General features: G+C 38.8%; 1 protein-coding gene and 1 non-coding gene across 13 annotated transcripts in view; one reads left to right on the forward strand and one right to left on the reverse strand.

The window, feature by feature from the left end:
- The window catches only part of TUT4 (terminal uridylyl transferase 4), a 210706-nt gene that overhangs the window by 111220 nt on the left and 80987 nt on the right, over positions 1 to 18499 (forward strand). For all 12 annotated transcript variants that reach the window (XM_014588140.2, XM_014588142.2, XM_027772234.1 and 9 more), the window contains one exon: positions 14749 to 14926. In XM_014588140.2, coding sequence (XP_014443626.1) covers positions 14749 to 14926 — 178 coding nt within the window. The remainder of the gene's footprint in view (positions 1 to 14748; positions 14927 to 18499) is intronic.
- On the reverse strand, positions 8527 to 8634 carry LOC114007952 (U6 spliceosomal RNA). Its single transcript, XR_003549526.1, has one exon. It is a non-coding gene; the product is annotated as a U6 spliceosomal RNA (small nuclear RNA).

An 18499-nucleotide genomic window follows, 5' to 3' on the forward strand; every position in this document is an offset into this window, starting at 1 on the left:
GTGCGTGCGTGCCCAAGATCCTGAGAGGAGAATGGAGGAGAAGGGATTGTGGCGTGGCCATCCCCTATGGGGGGTGATTTCTGGCTTTCTGTCTCTCTGTCTTTCTCTATCTTTCTAGCGAGCACACGTGCCCTATAGCAAAAATCTCTAAAAAAAAAAAAAAAAAAATGCTGATTCCTAAGTTTAAAGTTGTCAGGTACAGTCAGTCCATCCAACTGATACTAATCAAGTTCTCATCTGCTAGGTCTAGGCAGTGGTGAACACAAAAGTCATGGTTCTTGCTCTCAGAATTTCTAAGAATTAGTGAAGGCAAACATTGAATAGGGCTTAAGTATAATGACTCATATTAAAGGGAGAATTGCAATTCTAAGGAAGTATATGAGGATATTTTACTTAATCTAGAATGGGGAAAGTGTCTCCAAGGTGACATTTGATTTGAACCTTGAAGTTGTAGTATAAAAGACAGAAAGGTAAGTGGCATAGAAGGGTAAGGACAGAGCATTTTATACACACACAAAACCCCCAGCATAAATAAAGTTCTCTGAACAGGAAAGGATATAGCATAGATGAACTGAAAGGACTAGTGGGGAAATAGTGAGACAAGAGCTGCGACAAGTACAGACCATGCTGGACTTTATAAACTTTGGAGTTTGGGAATTTTTAACTTTATTTATGTCATGCGGCAGTTCCTTCTCTTTTTATTTTTTTTTAATTTAAGAGAGATTTTTGCTATAGTGCACATGTGCTTGCTGGAGAGACAGAGAAACCGAAAGTGAGAAATCACTCCCCCGGGGGGATGGCCACTCTGTAATCCCTTTTCTTCTAGTCTCCTCTCAGGATTTTGGGCATGCATGCACCCATGGCCAGTGTGAGTTTTAAGTTGCTGGGTGCGGGACTCAAACCAAGTTCGACTACATGGGAGTTCAGTGACATAACCCTTATGCCATTTACTGGCTTCCCTATTTATTTATTTAAAAATTTTACCAGAGAAAGACAGAGAGAGAAAAAGCGAAAGTGAGAAAGCAAGCAAGCCGCCAAGTCCAGAATTCAAACTGTGATTGGCCATGTGGGAGTCCAGCACTGTAACAACCATGCCATCTGCCAGCCCCATGATTGATTTTTCTAATTCTACAAAAAAAGTAATTGGGGGGACCAGCAGTTGGCGTAATGGCTATGGACTCCCTTGTAGTCAACCGCAGTTAGAGTCCCGGACCCAGCAGCTTAAACTCACTTCAGGCACATGTGCGTGCATGCCCAAGATCCTGAGAGGAGAATGGAGGAGAAGGGATTGTGGCATGGCCATCCCTCCTGGGGGATAATTTCTCACTTTCTGTCTCTGTCTCTCTCTGTCTTTCTGGCAAGTGCACATGCCCTATAGCAAAAAAAAAAAAAAAAACCAAAACAAACAAACAAAAAAAACCCCAAAAGCCCACACCTCTCCAAAAGTAAATAAATAAATAAATAAAAATAAACAAAAACAAAAAAAGTAATTGGGATTTAGACAGGGATTGAATTGAATCTGTAGATTCCTTGAGTAATATTGACAACAGGATTGTCTTCTAATCTATGAATGCTGGATTTTCTTCTATTTGTTTTTAAATTTCTTTCAGTAATGTTTTGTAGTTTTTGCTGTATAAAAATCTTTCACTTCCTTGATTATATTCCTTAGTATTTTATACTTTTGGATAGTATTATAAATAGAATTGTTTCCTTAATTTCCTTTTGAGGATGTTCATTATGCATAGAAATGCAGCTGATTTTGTGTGTTGATTTTGCATCCTGTTGCTTTGTTGAATTAATTTGTACTCCTAACTGTGCCTATATGTGTATATGTATAATCTTTAGGGTTTTCTACACATAAAATTATATCATCTGTAAATAAATAATTTCATTTATCTTTTCAATTTGGATACCTTTTACTTCTTTTTCTTGCCCAATTGCACTAGCTAGAACATCCAGTATCATGTTGAATAGAAGTGTTGAAAATAGGTGTCCTTGCCTTGATCCTGATCTTAAAGAAAAAGCTTTTAGACTTTTACCATTGAGTATGATATCTGCTATATGTTCTTCATGTATGACTTTATGTCGTGGTTGCTCTATTCCTAGTTTGTTCTTATCATGAAAAGATGTTGAATTTTGTCAGGTGGTTTTTCTGCATCAGTTGAGGTGATCACATATTTTTTTCTCACTTTGTTCTGTTAAAATGATGTATTACATTGCTTCATCATTGTAAGTGAACTATCCTTGCATTCTAGAAATAAATTTCATTTAGTCATGATTTATCATTCCTTTAATACACTGCTGAATTTGATTTGCTAATATTTGTTCCCTTGGTATCTTCAGGGACTAGCTTTCAGGACTCCCCTGCAGATACCAAAATATAAGAATTCTCAAGTCGCTTATATAAAATGACATAGTATTTGCATACATCCTACCGTGTATACTTTTAATTATCCTTATTTCTTATAATAGCTACTATAATGCATATTTCAAATAAAAGTATAATTTACTTGTATCATAATGGCTAGAAAACAGTTTGTACACATTCAACAAGAACATGACCATCCTTGGCCTAACTACATAATACACATTAGAGACACTGTAACATTTTTGATTCAAGGTTGGTTGGATTTTCAAATGAGAAACCTTGAATATGGAGGGTTGAAGGCAGTTTGTTTAGAATTTATTGAAGATGGGGTTCCTTTTTGCTTTTGTTTTTTTTAATTTCAGAGGGTGTGTGCTCTTGCCAGAGAGAGAGAGAGAGAGAGAGAGAGAGAGAATCCCCCAGAGATAGTGAGCCCTTCCCCCACCCCTCACCGTGGGGTTTGGTCACATTACAATCCCCTTTCCTCCATATTTCCTTCCAGTAACAATTTTGGGCACTCACACACATGCCCAGTGTGTTTTTCTTCCTTTTTAATTTAAATAAGTAATTCTTTAAATAAATAAATAAATCCTAAAATTAATTAATTAATTAGTTTTTACCTTGACCAGAGGGGGAGGAAGTGGGGGGAGGGAAGAGGGAGAAAAAGAGAAGTGAGGGAGCAAAAGTGAAAAAGCAAGCCGCTTGGTCTAGGACTCTATCCATGGTTGGCCATGTGAGAAAGCGAGAAATCACCCTCCAGGGGAGATGGCCATGCTGCAATAATACCTTCTCCTCCATTCTCCTCTTAGGATCTTGGGCACACATGCACATGCGCCCGGCATGAGTTTAAGTCCCAGGTCCAGGATTCGAACTGTGGTTGACTACAAGGGATTCCAGCAACATTACACTAATTGCTGGTCCCCGCTTTGTACATTTTAGACATGTATATAATAAATAGCAGAGAGGGCTCATGTTAGAATTACCTACCCAAAATATTATTTATTCTTTTTCTGTGATAGAAGTATTTATTTATTTTAAAAAATTTATTCATACATTAAATCACTATGCATCATTTAGGTGTGAAGAGACTTTACACAGCATGATATACACCTCCGTTCAGCCCAGTTGAGACCACATACACATCCTCATCAACAGATAATAAACCTTATCTGTGTCCCACAAGTGTCTTACCTCTCCATTTCCCCCACAAGTTTCCTACACTCTTCCCCTCCCACACTCTCTTTCCACTTTGTCTCTAGTGTCCATTACAATTTTTAATACTTTTATGTTCTCCTGTCTTTCAGTATCTACCATAGAGTCTGGGCAGTTGGTATATGTTAAGTGGAGACATACAGTATCTCTTTTCATAGCCTGACTTGCTTCACTCAGCAACAAATCTTCCATATTCATCCACTTTCTATCAAATTCCAGGACTTTGTTGTTTTTTATGGCTGAATAGTATTCCATGGAGTATATGTGCCACACTTTTTCAATCCATTCATCTGTTTGTGGACATGAGGGTTGGTTCCATGTCTTGGCAATTGTAAATAATGCTGCAATGAAAATAGTTGTGCAAGCATTTTTCCAACTGAGTGCTTTCCTGTCCTTTGGGTAGATACCCAGGAGTGGAATTACTAGATCATGTGGTAGTTCTATTTGAAGGTCTTTGAGGAACCTCCATATCATTCTCCACAGTGGCTGGACCAATTTACATTCCCACCAGCAGTGTGTAGGAGTGTTCTTCTTTTACCACATCCCCTCCAGCATTTATCATTATTTGTTTTTTTAATCTTTGCCATTCTGATTGGGGTTAGGTGGTATCTCATTGTGGTTTTGATCTGCATCTCCCTTACAATGAGGAATGTTGAGCATTTTTTCATAAGCTTTTTGGCTGTCTGTATGTCTTAGAGAGTTGTTTATTCAACTCCTTTTTCCTATCTTTTAATTGGGTTAATCATTTTCTTCCAGGTAAGCTGCTTGAGTTCCCTGTGTATTCTGATTATCAGTCCCTTATCTGAGGCACAGTTAACAAAAATTTTCTACTATTCCGAGGGTTGTTGATTCACACTACGTACAGTGTCTCTTGCTGTGCGGAAACTCCTTAATCTGATGTACTCCCACCTGTCTATTTGGGGGATTATTGCCTGTGATTTGGGGTGTCTTGTTTAAGAAGTCTTTGCCTAACCCAGTGTCTCCCAGAGTTTTCCAGTGTTTTCCACAAGTAGTTTGTATAGTTTATGGTCTTAGGTTTAGGCCTTTGGTCCTTGAGTTGATTTTTGTTAATGGTGACAGATAGGGGTTCAGATTCATCTTTCTGCAGGTGGATACCCAGTTTTTCCAACACCATTTGCTAAAGAGGTTTCCCTTTTCCCACTGGATTGACTGGTACCCTTTGTCAAAGATGAGTGGACTGTCTGTTTTGGGGTTTATTTCTGGAGTCTCTGCTCTGTTCCATTGGTCTTCATATCTGTTTTTGTGCCAATACCCTGCTGTTTTGATTATCACAGCTTTGTAATATATTTTGGGGTCAGGAAGTAAGATGCCACTTACTCCAGTCTTCTTACACAGGATGACTTTAGCAAAACTGGGTCTTTTATGGTTCCAGACAAATTCTTTGTCTTTTCTAGATCTGTGAAGAATGTCTCCTGTAATTTTATAGGGATTGCGTTAAACATGTAGATTAATTTGGGTAGGATTGACATTTTTATTTTGTTGATTTTGCCAATCCAGAAACATGGGATGTCCTTCCACTTTTTAGTGTCCTTTTCAATTTCCTTTTTAAGGTTTTCATAATTTTCCTTCTAGAGGTCTTCCTTGGTTTGTTGACTTCCTTGGTTAGTTTTATTTGTAAGTATCTTATACTTCTTGTGGCTATGGTAAATGAAATTACATTCTTCAGTTCTGTCTCTGTCTGCTAGTTGTTTGAATATAGAAATGCCATAGATTTTTGTAAGTTAATTTTGTATTCTGCCACTTTACTGTATGCATTTATTATTTGAGAAGTTTTTTCATGGATACTATTGGGTCTCCTATTTATGCAATCATGTCATCTGCAGAGGTCATTTCAGTTTTTCCCTATTGGAATGCCTTTTATTTCCTTCTCTTGTCTGATCACATTGACTAGATCTTCTATCACTTTATTGAATAGGAGCAGAGAAAGTGGGTAGCTTTGTATAATGTTAGCTGTAGGTTTTTCATAAATGGCTTTTATTATGCTGAGAAGTGGTCCTTCTATGCCAATTTTATTGAGAGTCTTGATCATAAAGCCATGTTGTATTTTGTCAAATGCTTTTTCCACATTGATTGAAATGATTGTATGGTTTTTATCTTTCTTTCTGTTAATATGGTGTATTACATTTATGGTTTTGGGTATGTTGAACCACCCTTGCATCCCTGGAATACAGCCCATCTGGTCATCCAAAACATTATTTCTAAGGACCAGTAATCAGTGGTCCATGGACTGCATTTGGCCTGTGGTCTATTTATGTATGACCCTGAACTAAGAATGGTATTTGTATTTTTTTTTAAAGAATCGTTTTTAAAAAATGAAGAATGTGTGACTAAGAACCACATATGGTCTGCAAAGCCTAAAATATTTATGATCTGGCCCTTTACAGAAGAATTTGCAAACTCTTCATTCATATCAATGTTGTATAGAATTCAGGCAGTACAGTTACAAGTCCAGAATAATCATTTATCCCCACCACAAATGTGGTAACATCTTAAATGATGTCTTCTGCTGTCATTTGTCAGAATTCTTTTTCAGTTTTTTCTTTGTCTTCAGAATCATCAGAGTTCATCCTGGGACCAGCAGTTAGCGTAATGGCTATGTTGCTGGACTCCCACGTAGTCGATCGCGGTTTGAGTCCCAGACCCGGTGGCTTAAACTCACGCCAGGTGTGTGTGCGTGCGTGCTCAAGATCCCAAGAGGAGAATGGAGGAGAAGGGATTGTGGCATGGCCATCCCCCCTGGGGGGTGATTTCTCGCTTTCTATCTCTCTGTCTGTCTCTCTCTGTCTGGCGAGCGCACACACCCTATAGCAAAAACCTCTCCAAAAAAAGAAAAAAAAAAAAGAATCATCAAAGTTCATCCTTATTTCTCTTTCCTTGATTTTGGAGAACTTTAAATCTGTCATACAATAAGGTAGCAATGACTTTTGCATCTTCAGCATGTAGTTGCTCTTCCCAAATATTTCTCTTTGTTCTTTCATACCAGTAAAATTGAATAGGCTGTGATACCAGCTTTCTAGCACGTTTGAGCATAAACTTGATAGTCTACTTTTCTAGCTTTCAGTTTTCCTTTAATCATCCTAATCAAGAGCTCAAACACTGGAACAAAATTTTGGAAAGGTCCACGCCAAGGAGCATAGAAATTAACCACCTAATGTTTTGTCTTTTATAAAACTTTTCCACTGAAAAATCTGAGGTGTTAGATCTGTATGGATACTTGAATAAAAATAACCTAGACTCCAATTTATATGGAACAAGCATCCCCGTTCCAACTATTGTAACTTTGAAACTGATAAGCTTTATTTAATTTTTTTGAGGGGAAAAAATCTTTTAAGTTTCTTTCTTTCTTTTTTTTTTGTAGAGGTTTTTTGCTATAGGGTGCGTGCGCTTGCCAGACAGACAGACAGAGAGACAGAAAGCGAGAAATCAACCCCCAGGGGGGATGGCCACGCCACAATCCTTTCTCCTCCATTCTCCTCTCAGGATCTTAGGCACACATGCACACGTGCCTGGCATGAGTTTTAAGCCACCGGGTCCGGGACGTGAACCACAGTCGACTACGTGGGAGTCTAGCGACATAGCCATTACGCTAACTGCTGATGCCGAGCATTTATTTATTTTTTGGAGAGGTTTTTTTTGCTATAGGGTGCGTGCACTCACCAGAAAGACAAATACAGACAGAGAGACAGAAAGGGAGAAATCACCCCCCAGGGGGGATGGCCATGCTGCAATCTGTTCTCCTCCATTCTCCTCTTGGGATCTTGCATGCACATGCGCCCAGTGTGAGTTTAAGCCGCCGGGTCTGGGACTCGAACTGCGATTGACTACATGGGAGTCCAGCGACAAAGCCATTACACTAACTGCTGGTCCCTTTTTTAGTTTCTTTTTAAAGAATTATTTTATTTATTTATACATTTTTAAATTTGAATTTTACCAGAGAGAGAGAAAGAGAGAGAGAGAGAGAAAGCAAACCACCAGGTTCAGGACTCAAACCATAGTCGCCCTTGGGGGAATCCAGCGCCTTTAACCACTGTGCCATCTGCTGGCCCCGAGGGGAAAAAAATCTTATCTCAAGATATCTCTGAATATTTTCTTGAGCACAAATAAAAATGATACTCTAGGCATTCTTTACTGCCCACATTGATCAGTCCAGTTAATGTCTAGTCTACTCTTTTCCATTTTATTATTAAGATTTGACATGGATGACACTGTGGGCAGTAGAAATCAACCATTAAGACTTCTTTGTGTTTTCTCTGTTTAACTAGTTCATTGAAAGAGGTGGTTGTAAGGGAGACCATTGAAGAATTTTTAATGCCCCCTATGAATTCCAGGGTCTGTCAAGCAGAGTGATGTCCTTCATACTCAAGACAATTAGACTGGTTGAATACAGCTGTTGTTGAATAAACCTGAATGTTACGCATGTTACAGAGCCCTTTGTGAGTTGCACAATCTAGTGTACCAAACTCAAGTTGACCATAAAGAAGATTTGATGCTTTTCTTAATTCTGGCAGTAAAGTTCAACATGGTGGAAACAGAGTTTAAAAAATTACCAAACTTGCCAACTTGAATATGATCACTTTTTTTTTTTCTTTCGGTTTTTAGTTTTTTCAACTCAGGATCCTTTGAGTTTTAATCTTTTTCCCAAAATGAACAAATAAGAGCCACCCATAGCCAAATGGTCCTCTAATATGTTTGCTGAAAGTAGCTCAAAATCTGGGAGATTATGTATTGCTTCCAAATATATTTCTTTAGTGTCCAGTGAATTAAGAAACAAAACATTGCTTTTCTCTTTGTTATTTAAAGTGCCTCCTGGAGGAAAATAAGTAGTAGTACTTATTGCAATACCTGAACTTTTACACAAGTTGTCCTGAATGGCACAGTCCATCCATCCTACCTTAATGAGACCATCCAGCATTCCATGAAGCCTGAGTAAAAATGTGGAGTGCTTCACAAATTAGCATGTCATCTTTGTGCAGAGAGCAAGCTAAATCTTCTCTGTATCATTTCAGTGTTAGTATATGTGCCACTGAAATGATTGCTGTACTTCACATTCTAACCCAGCAGCAAATCCTGTGTATTTTACCTTCAAAGTACCATATGTTCGGGAACCAGCAGTTAGCATAATGGCTATGTCGCTGGACTCCCACGTAGTCGACCGCGGTTCGTGTCCCGGACCCGGTGGCTTAAAACTCACGCCGGGCGCGTGTGCGTGTGTGCCCAAGATCCCGAGAGGAGAATGGAGGAGAAGGGATTGCGGTGTGACCATCCCCCCTGGGGGGTGATTTCTTGCTTTCTGTCTCTATGTCTCTCTCTGTCTGTCTGGCGAGCGCACGCGCCCTACAGTGAAAATCTCTCCAAAAAAAAAAAAAAGTACCATATGTTCCAAATTCATTTATATGTTGCATACCATTACTTCCTGCTTCATTCTGAACTAACATCATCTCTCACTTGAACTTTTTTTCTATTGAGGTTTTTACCATAGGGCATGTTGTACTTGCCAGAGAGAGAGACAGAGACGGTGAGAAGGAAAGTGAGAAATCATCCACAAGGGGAGATGGCCACGCTGCAGTATGCTCTCATCCATTTTCTTCCTTACATTCTGGGCATGCATGCACACACATCTGGTGTGACTTTCAAGCTGCCAGGTTTGGGACATGAACCATGGTCAGCTATGTGAGAGTTTAGCACCTTGACCACCACGTCACCTGCTGGTCCCTAAACTTTATATTTATGTGTATTTATTTATTCCATGAGGGAAGAGAGGGAGGAAGTGTGTATACAACCCCAACAGTGTTGTGATGTTTCAGTCTACTACTGGTCTTACTAGCCTGACCAGCATGTGCCACGTTCTCCAGATATAAACTCTGAACCTTCCTGTGTGGGCCAGCCTTGCAGAGTGTCATCTTTCAATGCTCTGCTATTATCTGGTCATTTTTTTTTTTTTTTCTTTTTCTTTTTTTGGAGAGGTTTTCACTATAGGGGCGTGCACTCGCCAGACAGACAGAGAGAGACATAGAGACAGAAGGCGAGAAATCACCCCCCAGGGGGGATGGTCATGCCGCAGTCCCTTCTCCTCCATTCTCCTCTCGGGATCTTGGGCACGCACGTACACGCGCCCGGCGTGAGTTTTAAGCCACCAGGTCCGGGACGCGAACCACGGTCGACTACGTGGGAGTCCAGTGACATAGCCATTACGCAAACTGATTCCCTGGTCATTTTTATTTCTAACTAACTTTTCTCCCTTGTTCCATTTAGCAGCCAGGATTAGTCTTTTAAAATATGTCATACCATGTTCCTTCCTGCCCCTAGGCCTTCCATTGTTTTCCCAGCTTAAAGTAAGTTTCTAAGCCTTTTACCATGTCCTTTAGCCTCAAGCAATATTTAATTTCTAGTTACTCTTCAACTTCATCTTTTATACTCGCCCTTTTGCTACTCAACTACAAAAAGAGTTACTTGTTGTGTTCAACATTTGGGACATTATTGTCTCAATCTTTTGCATTTGCTTTTCTCTCTGCCTGGAATGCTCTTCCCCAGAGAGTTAAATGTCTGTCCTTCACTTTATTCACATCTCTGCTTAAATGTTTCCTATTCAGAGTGGCATTCTTTGTCCATTTTGTTCTAAACAACACCTCCTTGCCATCATTCTGTAGTTTACTCTGTTTTATTTTTCTTTATAGCACTATTTAACATGATTTTGCATATTTATTAATTTATTGCCATTTTTCCAACTAAAATATAAGTTACATAAAGACATAGACTTCATTTATATTTTTTATGACAAGATACATGAGGCTATCAGGAGGGTATAAAAATGATCAGTGACATGAAGATATCAGGTATGTTTGTTGGAACAGTATCCTACAGCAAGTAGTTAGACTTGTTACTAGCATAGGTGGAACAGAATGTTCCTTGATTTTCTTTTATGTTATTTCCATGAAAATCTAGTGGTATGATTCAGAGCATTTTGTGGTAATTCCATGTGTATTAAGGTAATTTTGTAGCATGTTTATCTTGTATCAGTTTTTTTGTTAAGTATGTTGCTATTAAGCCCTTGGATAAATCCTAAAAAATTGTCTTGAAAATTTAGATGGTGATCTTAAGTCTTTAATTATAACTAAAAATTATAGAAATGGGCACAGAAACTTATAAAAATGAGGCTGACCTACCCCTGTGTTTGATAATACTGTACTTGAAATTAGTTTTACTTTTTTTTTTTTTTTTGGAGAACTTTTTGCTGTAGGGTGTGTGCGCTCGCCAGAAAGACACAGAAAGACAGAGAGACAGAAGGTGAGAAATCACCCGCCGGGGGAATGGCCATGCTGCAATCCCTTCTCCTCTATTCTCCTCTCATGATCTTGGGCATGCATGCACATGCGCCTGGTATGAGTTTAAGCCACTGGATCTGGGACTTGAACTACAGTCAACTACATGGGAGTCCAGCGACATAGTCATTATGCCAACTGCAGGTCCCAGAGAGTAGTTTTACTTTCGTTAAGTAACAGTAATTGAAATTAAGAATGGATAAAAGTCTGTGTTTATGGGGGAAACCAGCTAATTTTGGTTGTGATATCTGATTAGAGAACCATGTCTCAAAAGAGAAGAGATTAATTTGTGACTGAAAAGTGATAACAGAAAATGCTTTTAACGTAATATGAAATAAAAGATGGTATAGTCTCAGTTATGTTAAAAATGAGAGAGGACACTCTGGGCATCTGTGCGTTTGTGCCCAAGATCCTGAGAGAAGAATGGAGGAGAAGGGATTGCGGTGTGGCCATCCCCCCTGGGGGATGATTTCTCACTTTCTGTTTCTCTGTCTCTCTCACTCTCGCTAATCTGGCAAGCGCACAAGCCCTATAGCAAAAACCTCTCCAAAAAAACAAAATGAGAGAGGATTAGGGGGAGAGACTCAGACACAAAATTGCATATAAAACAAGACAAATAGGCTATGAAATGGTATACTACAATAGAGTTTTTTTTTTTTTTTTTTTTTAAAAAGGAAGTATTGTTGGGCCAGCCTGTGATGTGGTGTAATGGTGACTAGATCTCACATATATGTGATTAAATTTCTGGACCTGAGAAACATGCTGGGTGTATGTGCGTGCGTGCCCAAAATCCTAAAAGGAGGGAGAGATAGATAAGGGATTATGGTGTGATGGTTCCCCAAAGAGGATGCCTTCTCTTTCTTTCTTTGTCCCTAGTGAGTACACATGCTCTCTGGCAAATTAAGAAAATAAAAGAGGGGGATGTTGCCACGTACGTGTATGTATGTATGTATGTATGTGTGTGTGTGTATGTGTTTGTGTTTAGCTCAGAAAACAAAACTAGTAGAGCAAAACCGAAGGTTGACAACATAATGCAGGGTTCTTTGTTGATGAGTATGGTCATATCTGTGATTGGGTTATCAGACACTACAATCATGCTTTGAAAAACAACATTGTGCTTCACAAAAATATGCAACAATGAAATATAAATAAGAAATTATAAAATAAATGAAATTAAGAAAAAGGAAATAAAAGATTGTGGGTGATTTTTTTTTCTTACTTTTTCCTATGTTTTATGTAGCTTTTGCAGTTAACATACATTTTTAAAAATAATCAGAAATAATTTATGAAAGTTATTATGTGGCTGTACGCATGCCTGCACAAGATGAGAACAACATGGAGGTCTTGGTTTCCACCATGGCATTGCTTTGGGCACGCCAGTGGCCTCGCCCTCAGTTCCTGTGATCCCCACTTCACTGGAGCAATTTTATGAAGAGGAGATAAGGAAGGCATTGGAAGCTCTGTTGGCACATGCCAGGATCAGGAAAAACAATAATGAGTTGCTTTTGAATGAGAATAAAAATTTACTTTTAGTAAATTCTTAGTAAATAACTGAAGGTCAGATCACCCTTGCCTAATGGTATTTGAAAAGATTTAGCAGAAATTAATTTATTTACCAAGAATAATCCCAATTGACTCCTGAAAAGACAGAACATTTCTATAGAGACCTTTTGAATAAGCATGGAGTTAAAATAATCTCTCAGATTATTCCTTTCCAATCTTTGAAAAAGGAGTATAAAGCCTCTGAAGTCAAACTTTACTTCCTGAATAGTTTTAACTTCTTTGTCACTGATGAGAGGATCAGGTGGCTCTTGCCCTCATGCATCGGGAGGTATTTTTATCAAAGAAAGAAAGTTCCAGTAAGTGTGAACCTTATGGCCAAGAATTTATCGAAAGAGATCAATAATTCTGTAAGTGGAACCATCTTAAACATCTCAAAAAAGTGGTTCTTGCAGTACTCTGTGCATTGGTCACACTGGAATGCAGGTCCAGCACATTGTTGAAAATGCTGTTGCTGTCACGAAAAGACTTTCAGAAAAATTGCCAGAGAAATGGGAGAGTACGACACTCCTGTATGAAAACAGAAATTGATTGCCATTCCCATCTTCTCCTCATTTGTCAGCATGGAGCCAAGAGAGTATCCACTGCTGCTCAGAAGAAAAAGAAGAAAACGTTAAAGGAGAAACACAGAAGAAAAGAATATGAAAAACAGAAGAAGAAAAACAAAAAGATAATGCAAGAGGTTCAGTACTAACTAAAGATGACATAGCATCTAAAATTGGTGGTGCTTCAGTAAATAATTCTGGATCCCAGAAAGGAGTGAACACAAAACAGGAGAAGGAAAAGACTGGCCAAGTTAAAGCCCAGTTTAAACTGAAATATCAATCTAAAGATGAAATTCTACAATAAGTACCAATAGAGGAAACTCCAGCTAAAGGAAATACAGAGATGCAAAAACATGGCACAGAAAAGACATCTCCAAAAAAGAGTTCTTGTCCCAACACACCTGAAAGAAAAGATTTTGCCAACTTCAGAGATGCCCCAAAACTGCAGAGCTAGAGACTCCAAGTAAAGGCCTGGGGAATAAGCCATAATTTAAGAGATGGAAAAAAAAAGAATCCCTTCACTGGGGGAGGGGTGGGGGAACACCCAAGACAGACTCCCAGAAAGCCAGGGGCCAAGTTTTTCGTTACTTCTAGTAAATCTGCAGAGAAAGCGCTCCACGTCCCCAAACAGTGACCCAATAAACCCCAAGTCCTCCAGTCAACCTAAAGTTAGTGAGTAACTCAGAAGGAGGATATGTCAGTGCTTTTTAAGCATACTTGGTCCCAACCCCCACTACCCTACTGTAGTCTTACCCTGGCCTGGAGGCTAATATGTTTACAAACCTTCTTCATAGGTGATTCTGATGTATATTCCTGGGTAGAAGTGGTTTAAAGTAAATTTTATTTTTAAATTGATCTTTGTGCTTGCTTATATAATCAAAGGAAAGTGAAATGCTTCTCTGTGTTTTTAATAAAGTGTAATAGTTGCTTCTGATTATTAAAAAAAGTTACTATGCATATGTATCATAATCACCCTTTCTAAAAATAAATTCCCAGAGGACATGTATTCTTGCCAGAGAGAGACAGAAAGAGAGGGAGAAAGTGCTCCCCTGCGAAGCATGGTCATGCTACAAATTCTTTCTCTTCTATTTCTCCATCCGGTTGGGATTTTGGGCGTGCATGCACACATGCCTAGTGTGTTTTGTAAGTCACCTGGGCTGTGATCTGAACTGGAGTTGGCCATGTGAGATCTGGCTCCCTTAACTACTGTAGACCAATCCCGTAGTTCCCTCTTTTCCTCTTGTTTTAAATTGACTGTCAAACATTTAGCAGAATAGAAGTTTTTGAACATTTTATCTAGGGTTGGATAAAATAATAGAGGCACCAATTGTACATAGTGGGTAGTGTTTCTAATGTGATGATAAAAGCTAGAATGTTTTTCTTTGACTATTTCTCCTGATACTGTATATGCTGATTAAATGTGTTCAAGATCTTATGTTACAGCTAAGAAAATTTGTTCCTGCTTCAAGAAAATCATTAGCTAAGTGTTCGTTATACTTATGATATCAAAGGATAAATTAATAGTAACCTTCCCCACAGCTCTTCTCAGTATTCAAATCCTGCTTCACAAAGACAGAGGTCTCTGTCTCTTTTGTTGTTTATATATTATGTATGTCTTATATATGCTACACAGAGGGTGAATTTTTGTTGAGTTTGTTTTTGTCTTGCCTTAAATATAAGGACATTAAAATAGATTTGTTGTTGTTTTCAAATGGTACACTAACAGGAAAAGCAGGAAGAAAGTGAGCTTCGTTCTCTGCCACCTCCTTCTCCTGCCCACTTGGCTGCTTTAAGTGTTGCAGTTATTGAATTAGCAAAAGAACAAGGAATAACAGATGATGACCACAAAGTCCGTCAGGAAATTGTGGAGGAAATGTCAAAGGTTATAACAACATTTTTACCAGGTACAAAACATTTCATATTTAATTTTAAAAATCATAAAACCATACATCTTACTTCCTCATGAACTACAGTAAATTTCTTATTGTTTTCCTTTCTATTTTATTCCTTCTTGAAAGGTCTTTGCTATAGGGTGCATGCGCTTGCCAAAATGACAGAGAAAGACAGACAGAAAGTGAGAAATCACCCCCTGGGGGAGATGGCCATGCTGCAATCCCTTCTCCATTCTCCTCTACAGATCTTGGGCACGCATGCACACGCACCTGGCATGAGTTTAAGCTTTTGGGTCTGGGACCCAAACCGCAGTCAACTACATGGGAGTCCAGCGATGTAACCATTAGGCCATCTGCTGGTCCCAGTACATGAATTTTTTTATGAATAATTTTTTTTGGGGGGGAAAAGTTTCACAAAAGGGAAATTGAGAATTATGGTACAACATAATTTTTGAATAAAATTATTTTAAAAATTTATTTAGTTTTTCTGAAAGATGAAAAGAGAGAGACAGCACCCCAACAGGTCTTTTATTGAGAGATTTTTGTTATAGGGCACGTGCACTCACCACAGAGACAGAAAGCGAGAAATCACCCCCTAAAGGGTATGGCCATGCCAAAACCTCTTCTCTTCCATTTTCCTCTCGGGATTTTGGGCATGCAAACACATGTGCCTGGCGTGAGTTTTAAGCTGCTGGGTATGGGACTCGAACTGCAGTTAACTACATGGTAATCCAATGACATAACCATTATGCCATCTGCTGGTCCCTTTTTTGTTTTTTTTTAAGTGGTTTTTGATTTAGGGTGCGTGTCCTTTCTGGAGAGAGAGAGAGATAGTGAGAGAGAAAGTGAGAAATCCCCGCGGGGATGGCCACATTGCAATTCCTTCTCCTCCATTCTCCTCCCAGGATCTTGGGCACTCATATACACATGCCCAGCATGATTTTTGAAGCCACCAAGTCTGGAACTGAAACCACAGTCTGTCATGTGGGAATATCACAATCTTGACACCACAATCTACTTCCAGCCTTTAGCTAGACCTGGATCATGAGCAAGCATGGTATTCTCAGTCTGGATGTGAATCAGAAATCTTGCCAGATAGTATTGGGTTGGGTTTTACCAACAGAGTGTTGGGTTTCACCACTGCAGTCCTTTCTACACCATTCTTCTCTCAGGATTTTTGTCAGGCACGCATACAGGCTCTGTGTGTTTTTCACATTGCCGGGTCCAGGACTTGAGCTGTGGAGTTAGCTATGTGGGATCTAGCACCTCAGCCACCTTGCCATCTGCTGGCCAAAAAAAGATTATTTTTTTAAATGCCTGATAATAGTATAGTTTCTTAGTGATCAAATATATTTTGTGTTTTTCAAGTTCATTGATTTCTGAATGGACTTTTTATAATATTGAAATATTTATAATACTGAAATATTTATAATATTGAAATATTTCCAGTTACAAAATAGAATTCCTATCACCTGATGATGAGGGAAAATTAATTACTTTAGGGACCTTAGAGAAAGCCTATTTTTGGTAAGAGGTGTCAAATATGTTATGTTAGACATTTATGTATAGACTATTTAGTCAGTGTCTTTTTTTGGCATCAATATAGTGTTTAAGTAGAAGTATTTTAAATAAGGAACCTAAAATGCAAAGGATTTTGAACATTTGGTAAATTATAGTTTTGTAGATGCATTGTGAGTATTTAAGTTATTAAGAATTATTTAAGTTATTATTTTTAAAGATTTGCTGTAGGGCACATGCACAAGAGAGAGAGAAAGTGAAGAAGTAAGAAAGCAGGCCACCAAGGTCTGAGACTCAGATCATAATCAGCCATGTAGGATTATAGCACCTCAACCACCACACCATCTGTGGGTCCCCCATTGTGAGTTTTTTAAAAAAGAATATAAAATTGAAATTTATAAAAATGGAAAAAATGTTTCTTTTTAGTGTTTATGCAATACATAATTTTCAGCCTAATTTAAACTGTGTATAAAAATAATTTACTCTCATTTTTAGAATAGGAATGAATTTTTTTTTTTTAAGAGTTTTTGGCTGTAGTTCATCTGCATACTCCAGAGAGAGACAGACAGAGACAGTGAGAGCGAAAGTAAGTCATCACCCCCGGGGGGATGGCCTTGCCACAGTCCCTTCTCTATTCTCCTCCTGGGATCTCGGGCACACATGCATATGTGCCGAGCGTGATTTTCAAGCCACTGGATCTGGGACTCAGACATTGGTTGGCCATGTGGGAGTCCCGTGATGTAACCACTATGCCATCTGCTGGTCCCTATAAATGAAATTTTAATGACTTAGATGACTTTCAGACATTTATAAGCTTGAACATTACTCAACTGAGTATGAACTTAAACTTTCTAAGAAACTAAACCTGTCCAATGAGTCACAGTCATATTATTTCTAATTTGCTGTTTGCTTAGATCCTTTTAAAATGTGTTATCAAATTTGAAATAACACATTTGATAGGCTGTGAAAGATATATGTAGAATGTTATTATTTCTGTGTATTTTGTCCTATGAACTCTTGAGGGCCACGTAATATTTTTCTTTCTTTCTTTCTTTTTAAAGAGAGAGATTTTTTTGCTATAGGGTGTGTGCGCTCACCAGAGAGAAAGAGGGATAGAAAGTGAGAAATTACTTCCCAAGGGCATGGCCACATCGCAATCCCTTCTCCTCCATTCTCCTCTTAGGATTTTGGACTTGCATCCACAGGCACCCGGCGTGAGTTTTAAGCCGCTGGGTCTGTAGCTCAAACCATAGTCAACTACACGGGAGTCCAGGGATATAACCATTATGCCATCGGCTGGTTCCAGACAGACAGAGAAAGCACCCCACAATGAGGTGTGGTCATGCTGCAGTCTAGTCTCTTCCATTTCTTCACCCTGTTGAGATTTTGGGCATGCACATACATGTGTCTGGCATGTTTTTGAAGTGTCTGAGTCAGGATTCAAACTGATCATCCACTTGGTAAGATCCCAGTGAAGGATCCTACTAGGCTGTAAGGCTTGCCCACTTTGTATTTTTAATAAGCATTGACATCAAATGTCTGTGATCCTTTCCCCATTTAAAGTGCTATCTCCTATATTAGGTTATTGGGAAAGTCATGATGTTGGGAAAGTCATTACAGTAAGTAATTGTAAACATTTTTCTATATAAAAATGCATCTTGACTTTTCTGACAACCCAATAAAAAAGTAAATATAGTTTGTTACAATAGCTAGACTGGCAGATTCATTAATATATTGAATGCTAAACATATTTTCAGTCATTTTTTTTTAAGAGGTTTTTGCTTTAGGGTGCATGCGCTCGCCAGAGAAACAGAAAGCAAGAAATCACCTCCCAGGGGGGATGGCCACGCTGCAATCCCTTCTCTTCCTTTCTCCTCTTGGGATCTTGGGCACGCACGCACACGCGCCTGGCGTGAGTTTAAACCACCGGGTCCAGGACGCAAACTGCAGTTGACTACATGGGAGTCCAGTGACATAGCCGTTACGCTAACTGCTGGTCCCTATTTCAGTCATTTTTGAATGAAATAATACTAAAATTTTGTTTAAACACTGAACTTTATGAATAAT

The sequence above is a fragment of the Tupaia chinensis genome, unplaced genomic scaffold, assembly GCF_000334495.1.
Source record: "Tupaia chinensis unplaced genomic scaffold, TupChi_1.0 Scaffold000259_1, whole genome shotgun sequence".
Classification (NCBI taxonomy): Eukaryota; Metazoa; Chordata; class Mammalia; order Scandentia; family Tupaiidae; genus Tupaia; species Tupaia belangeri.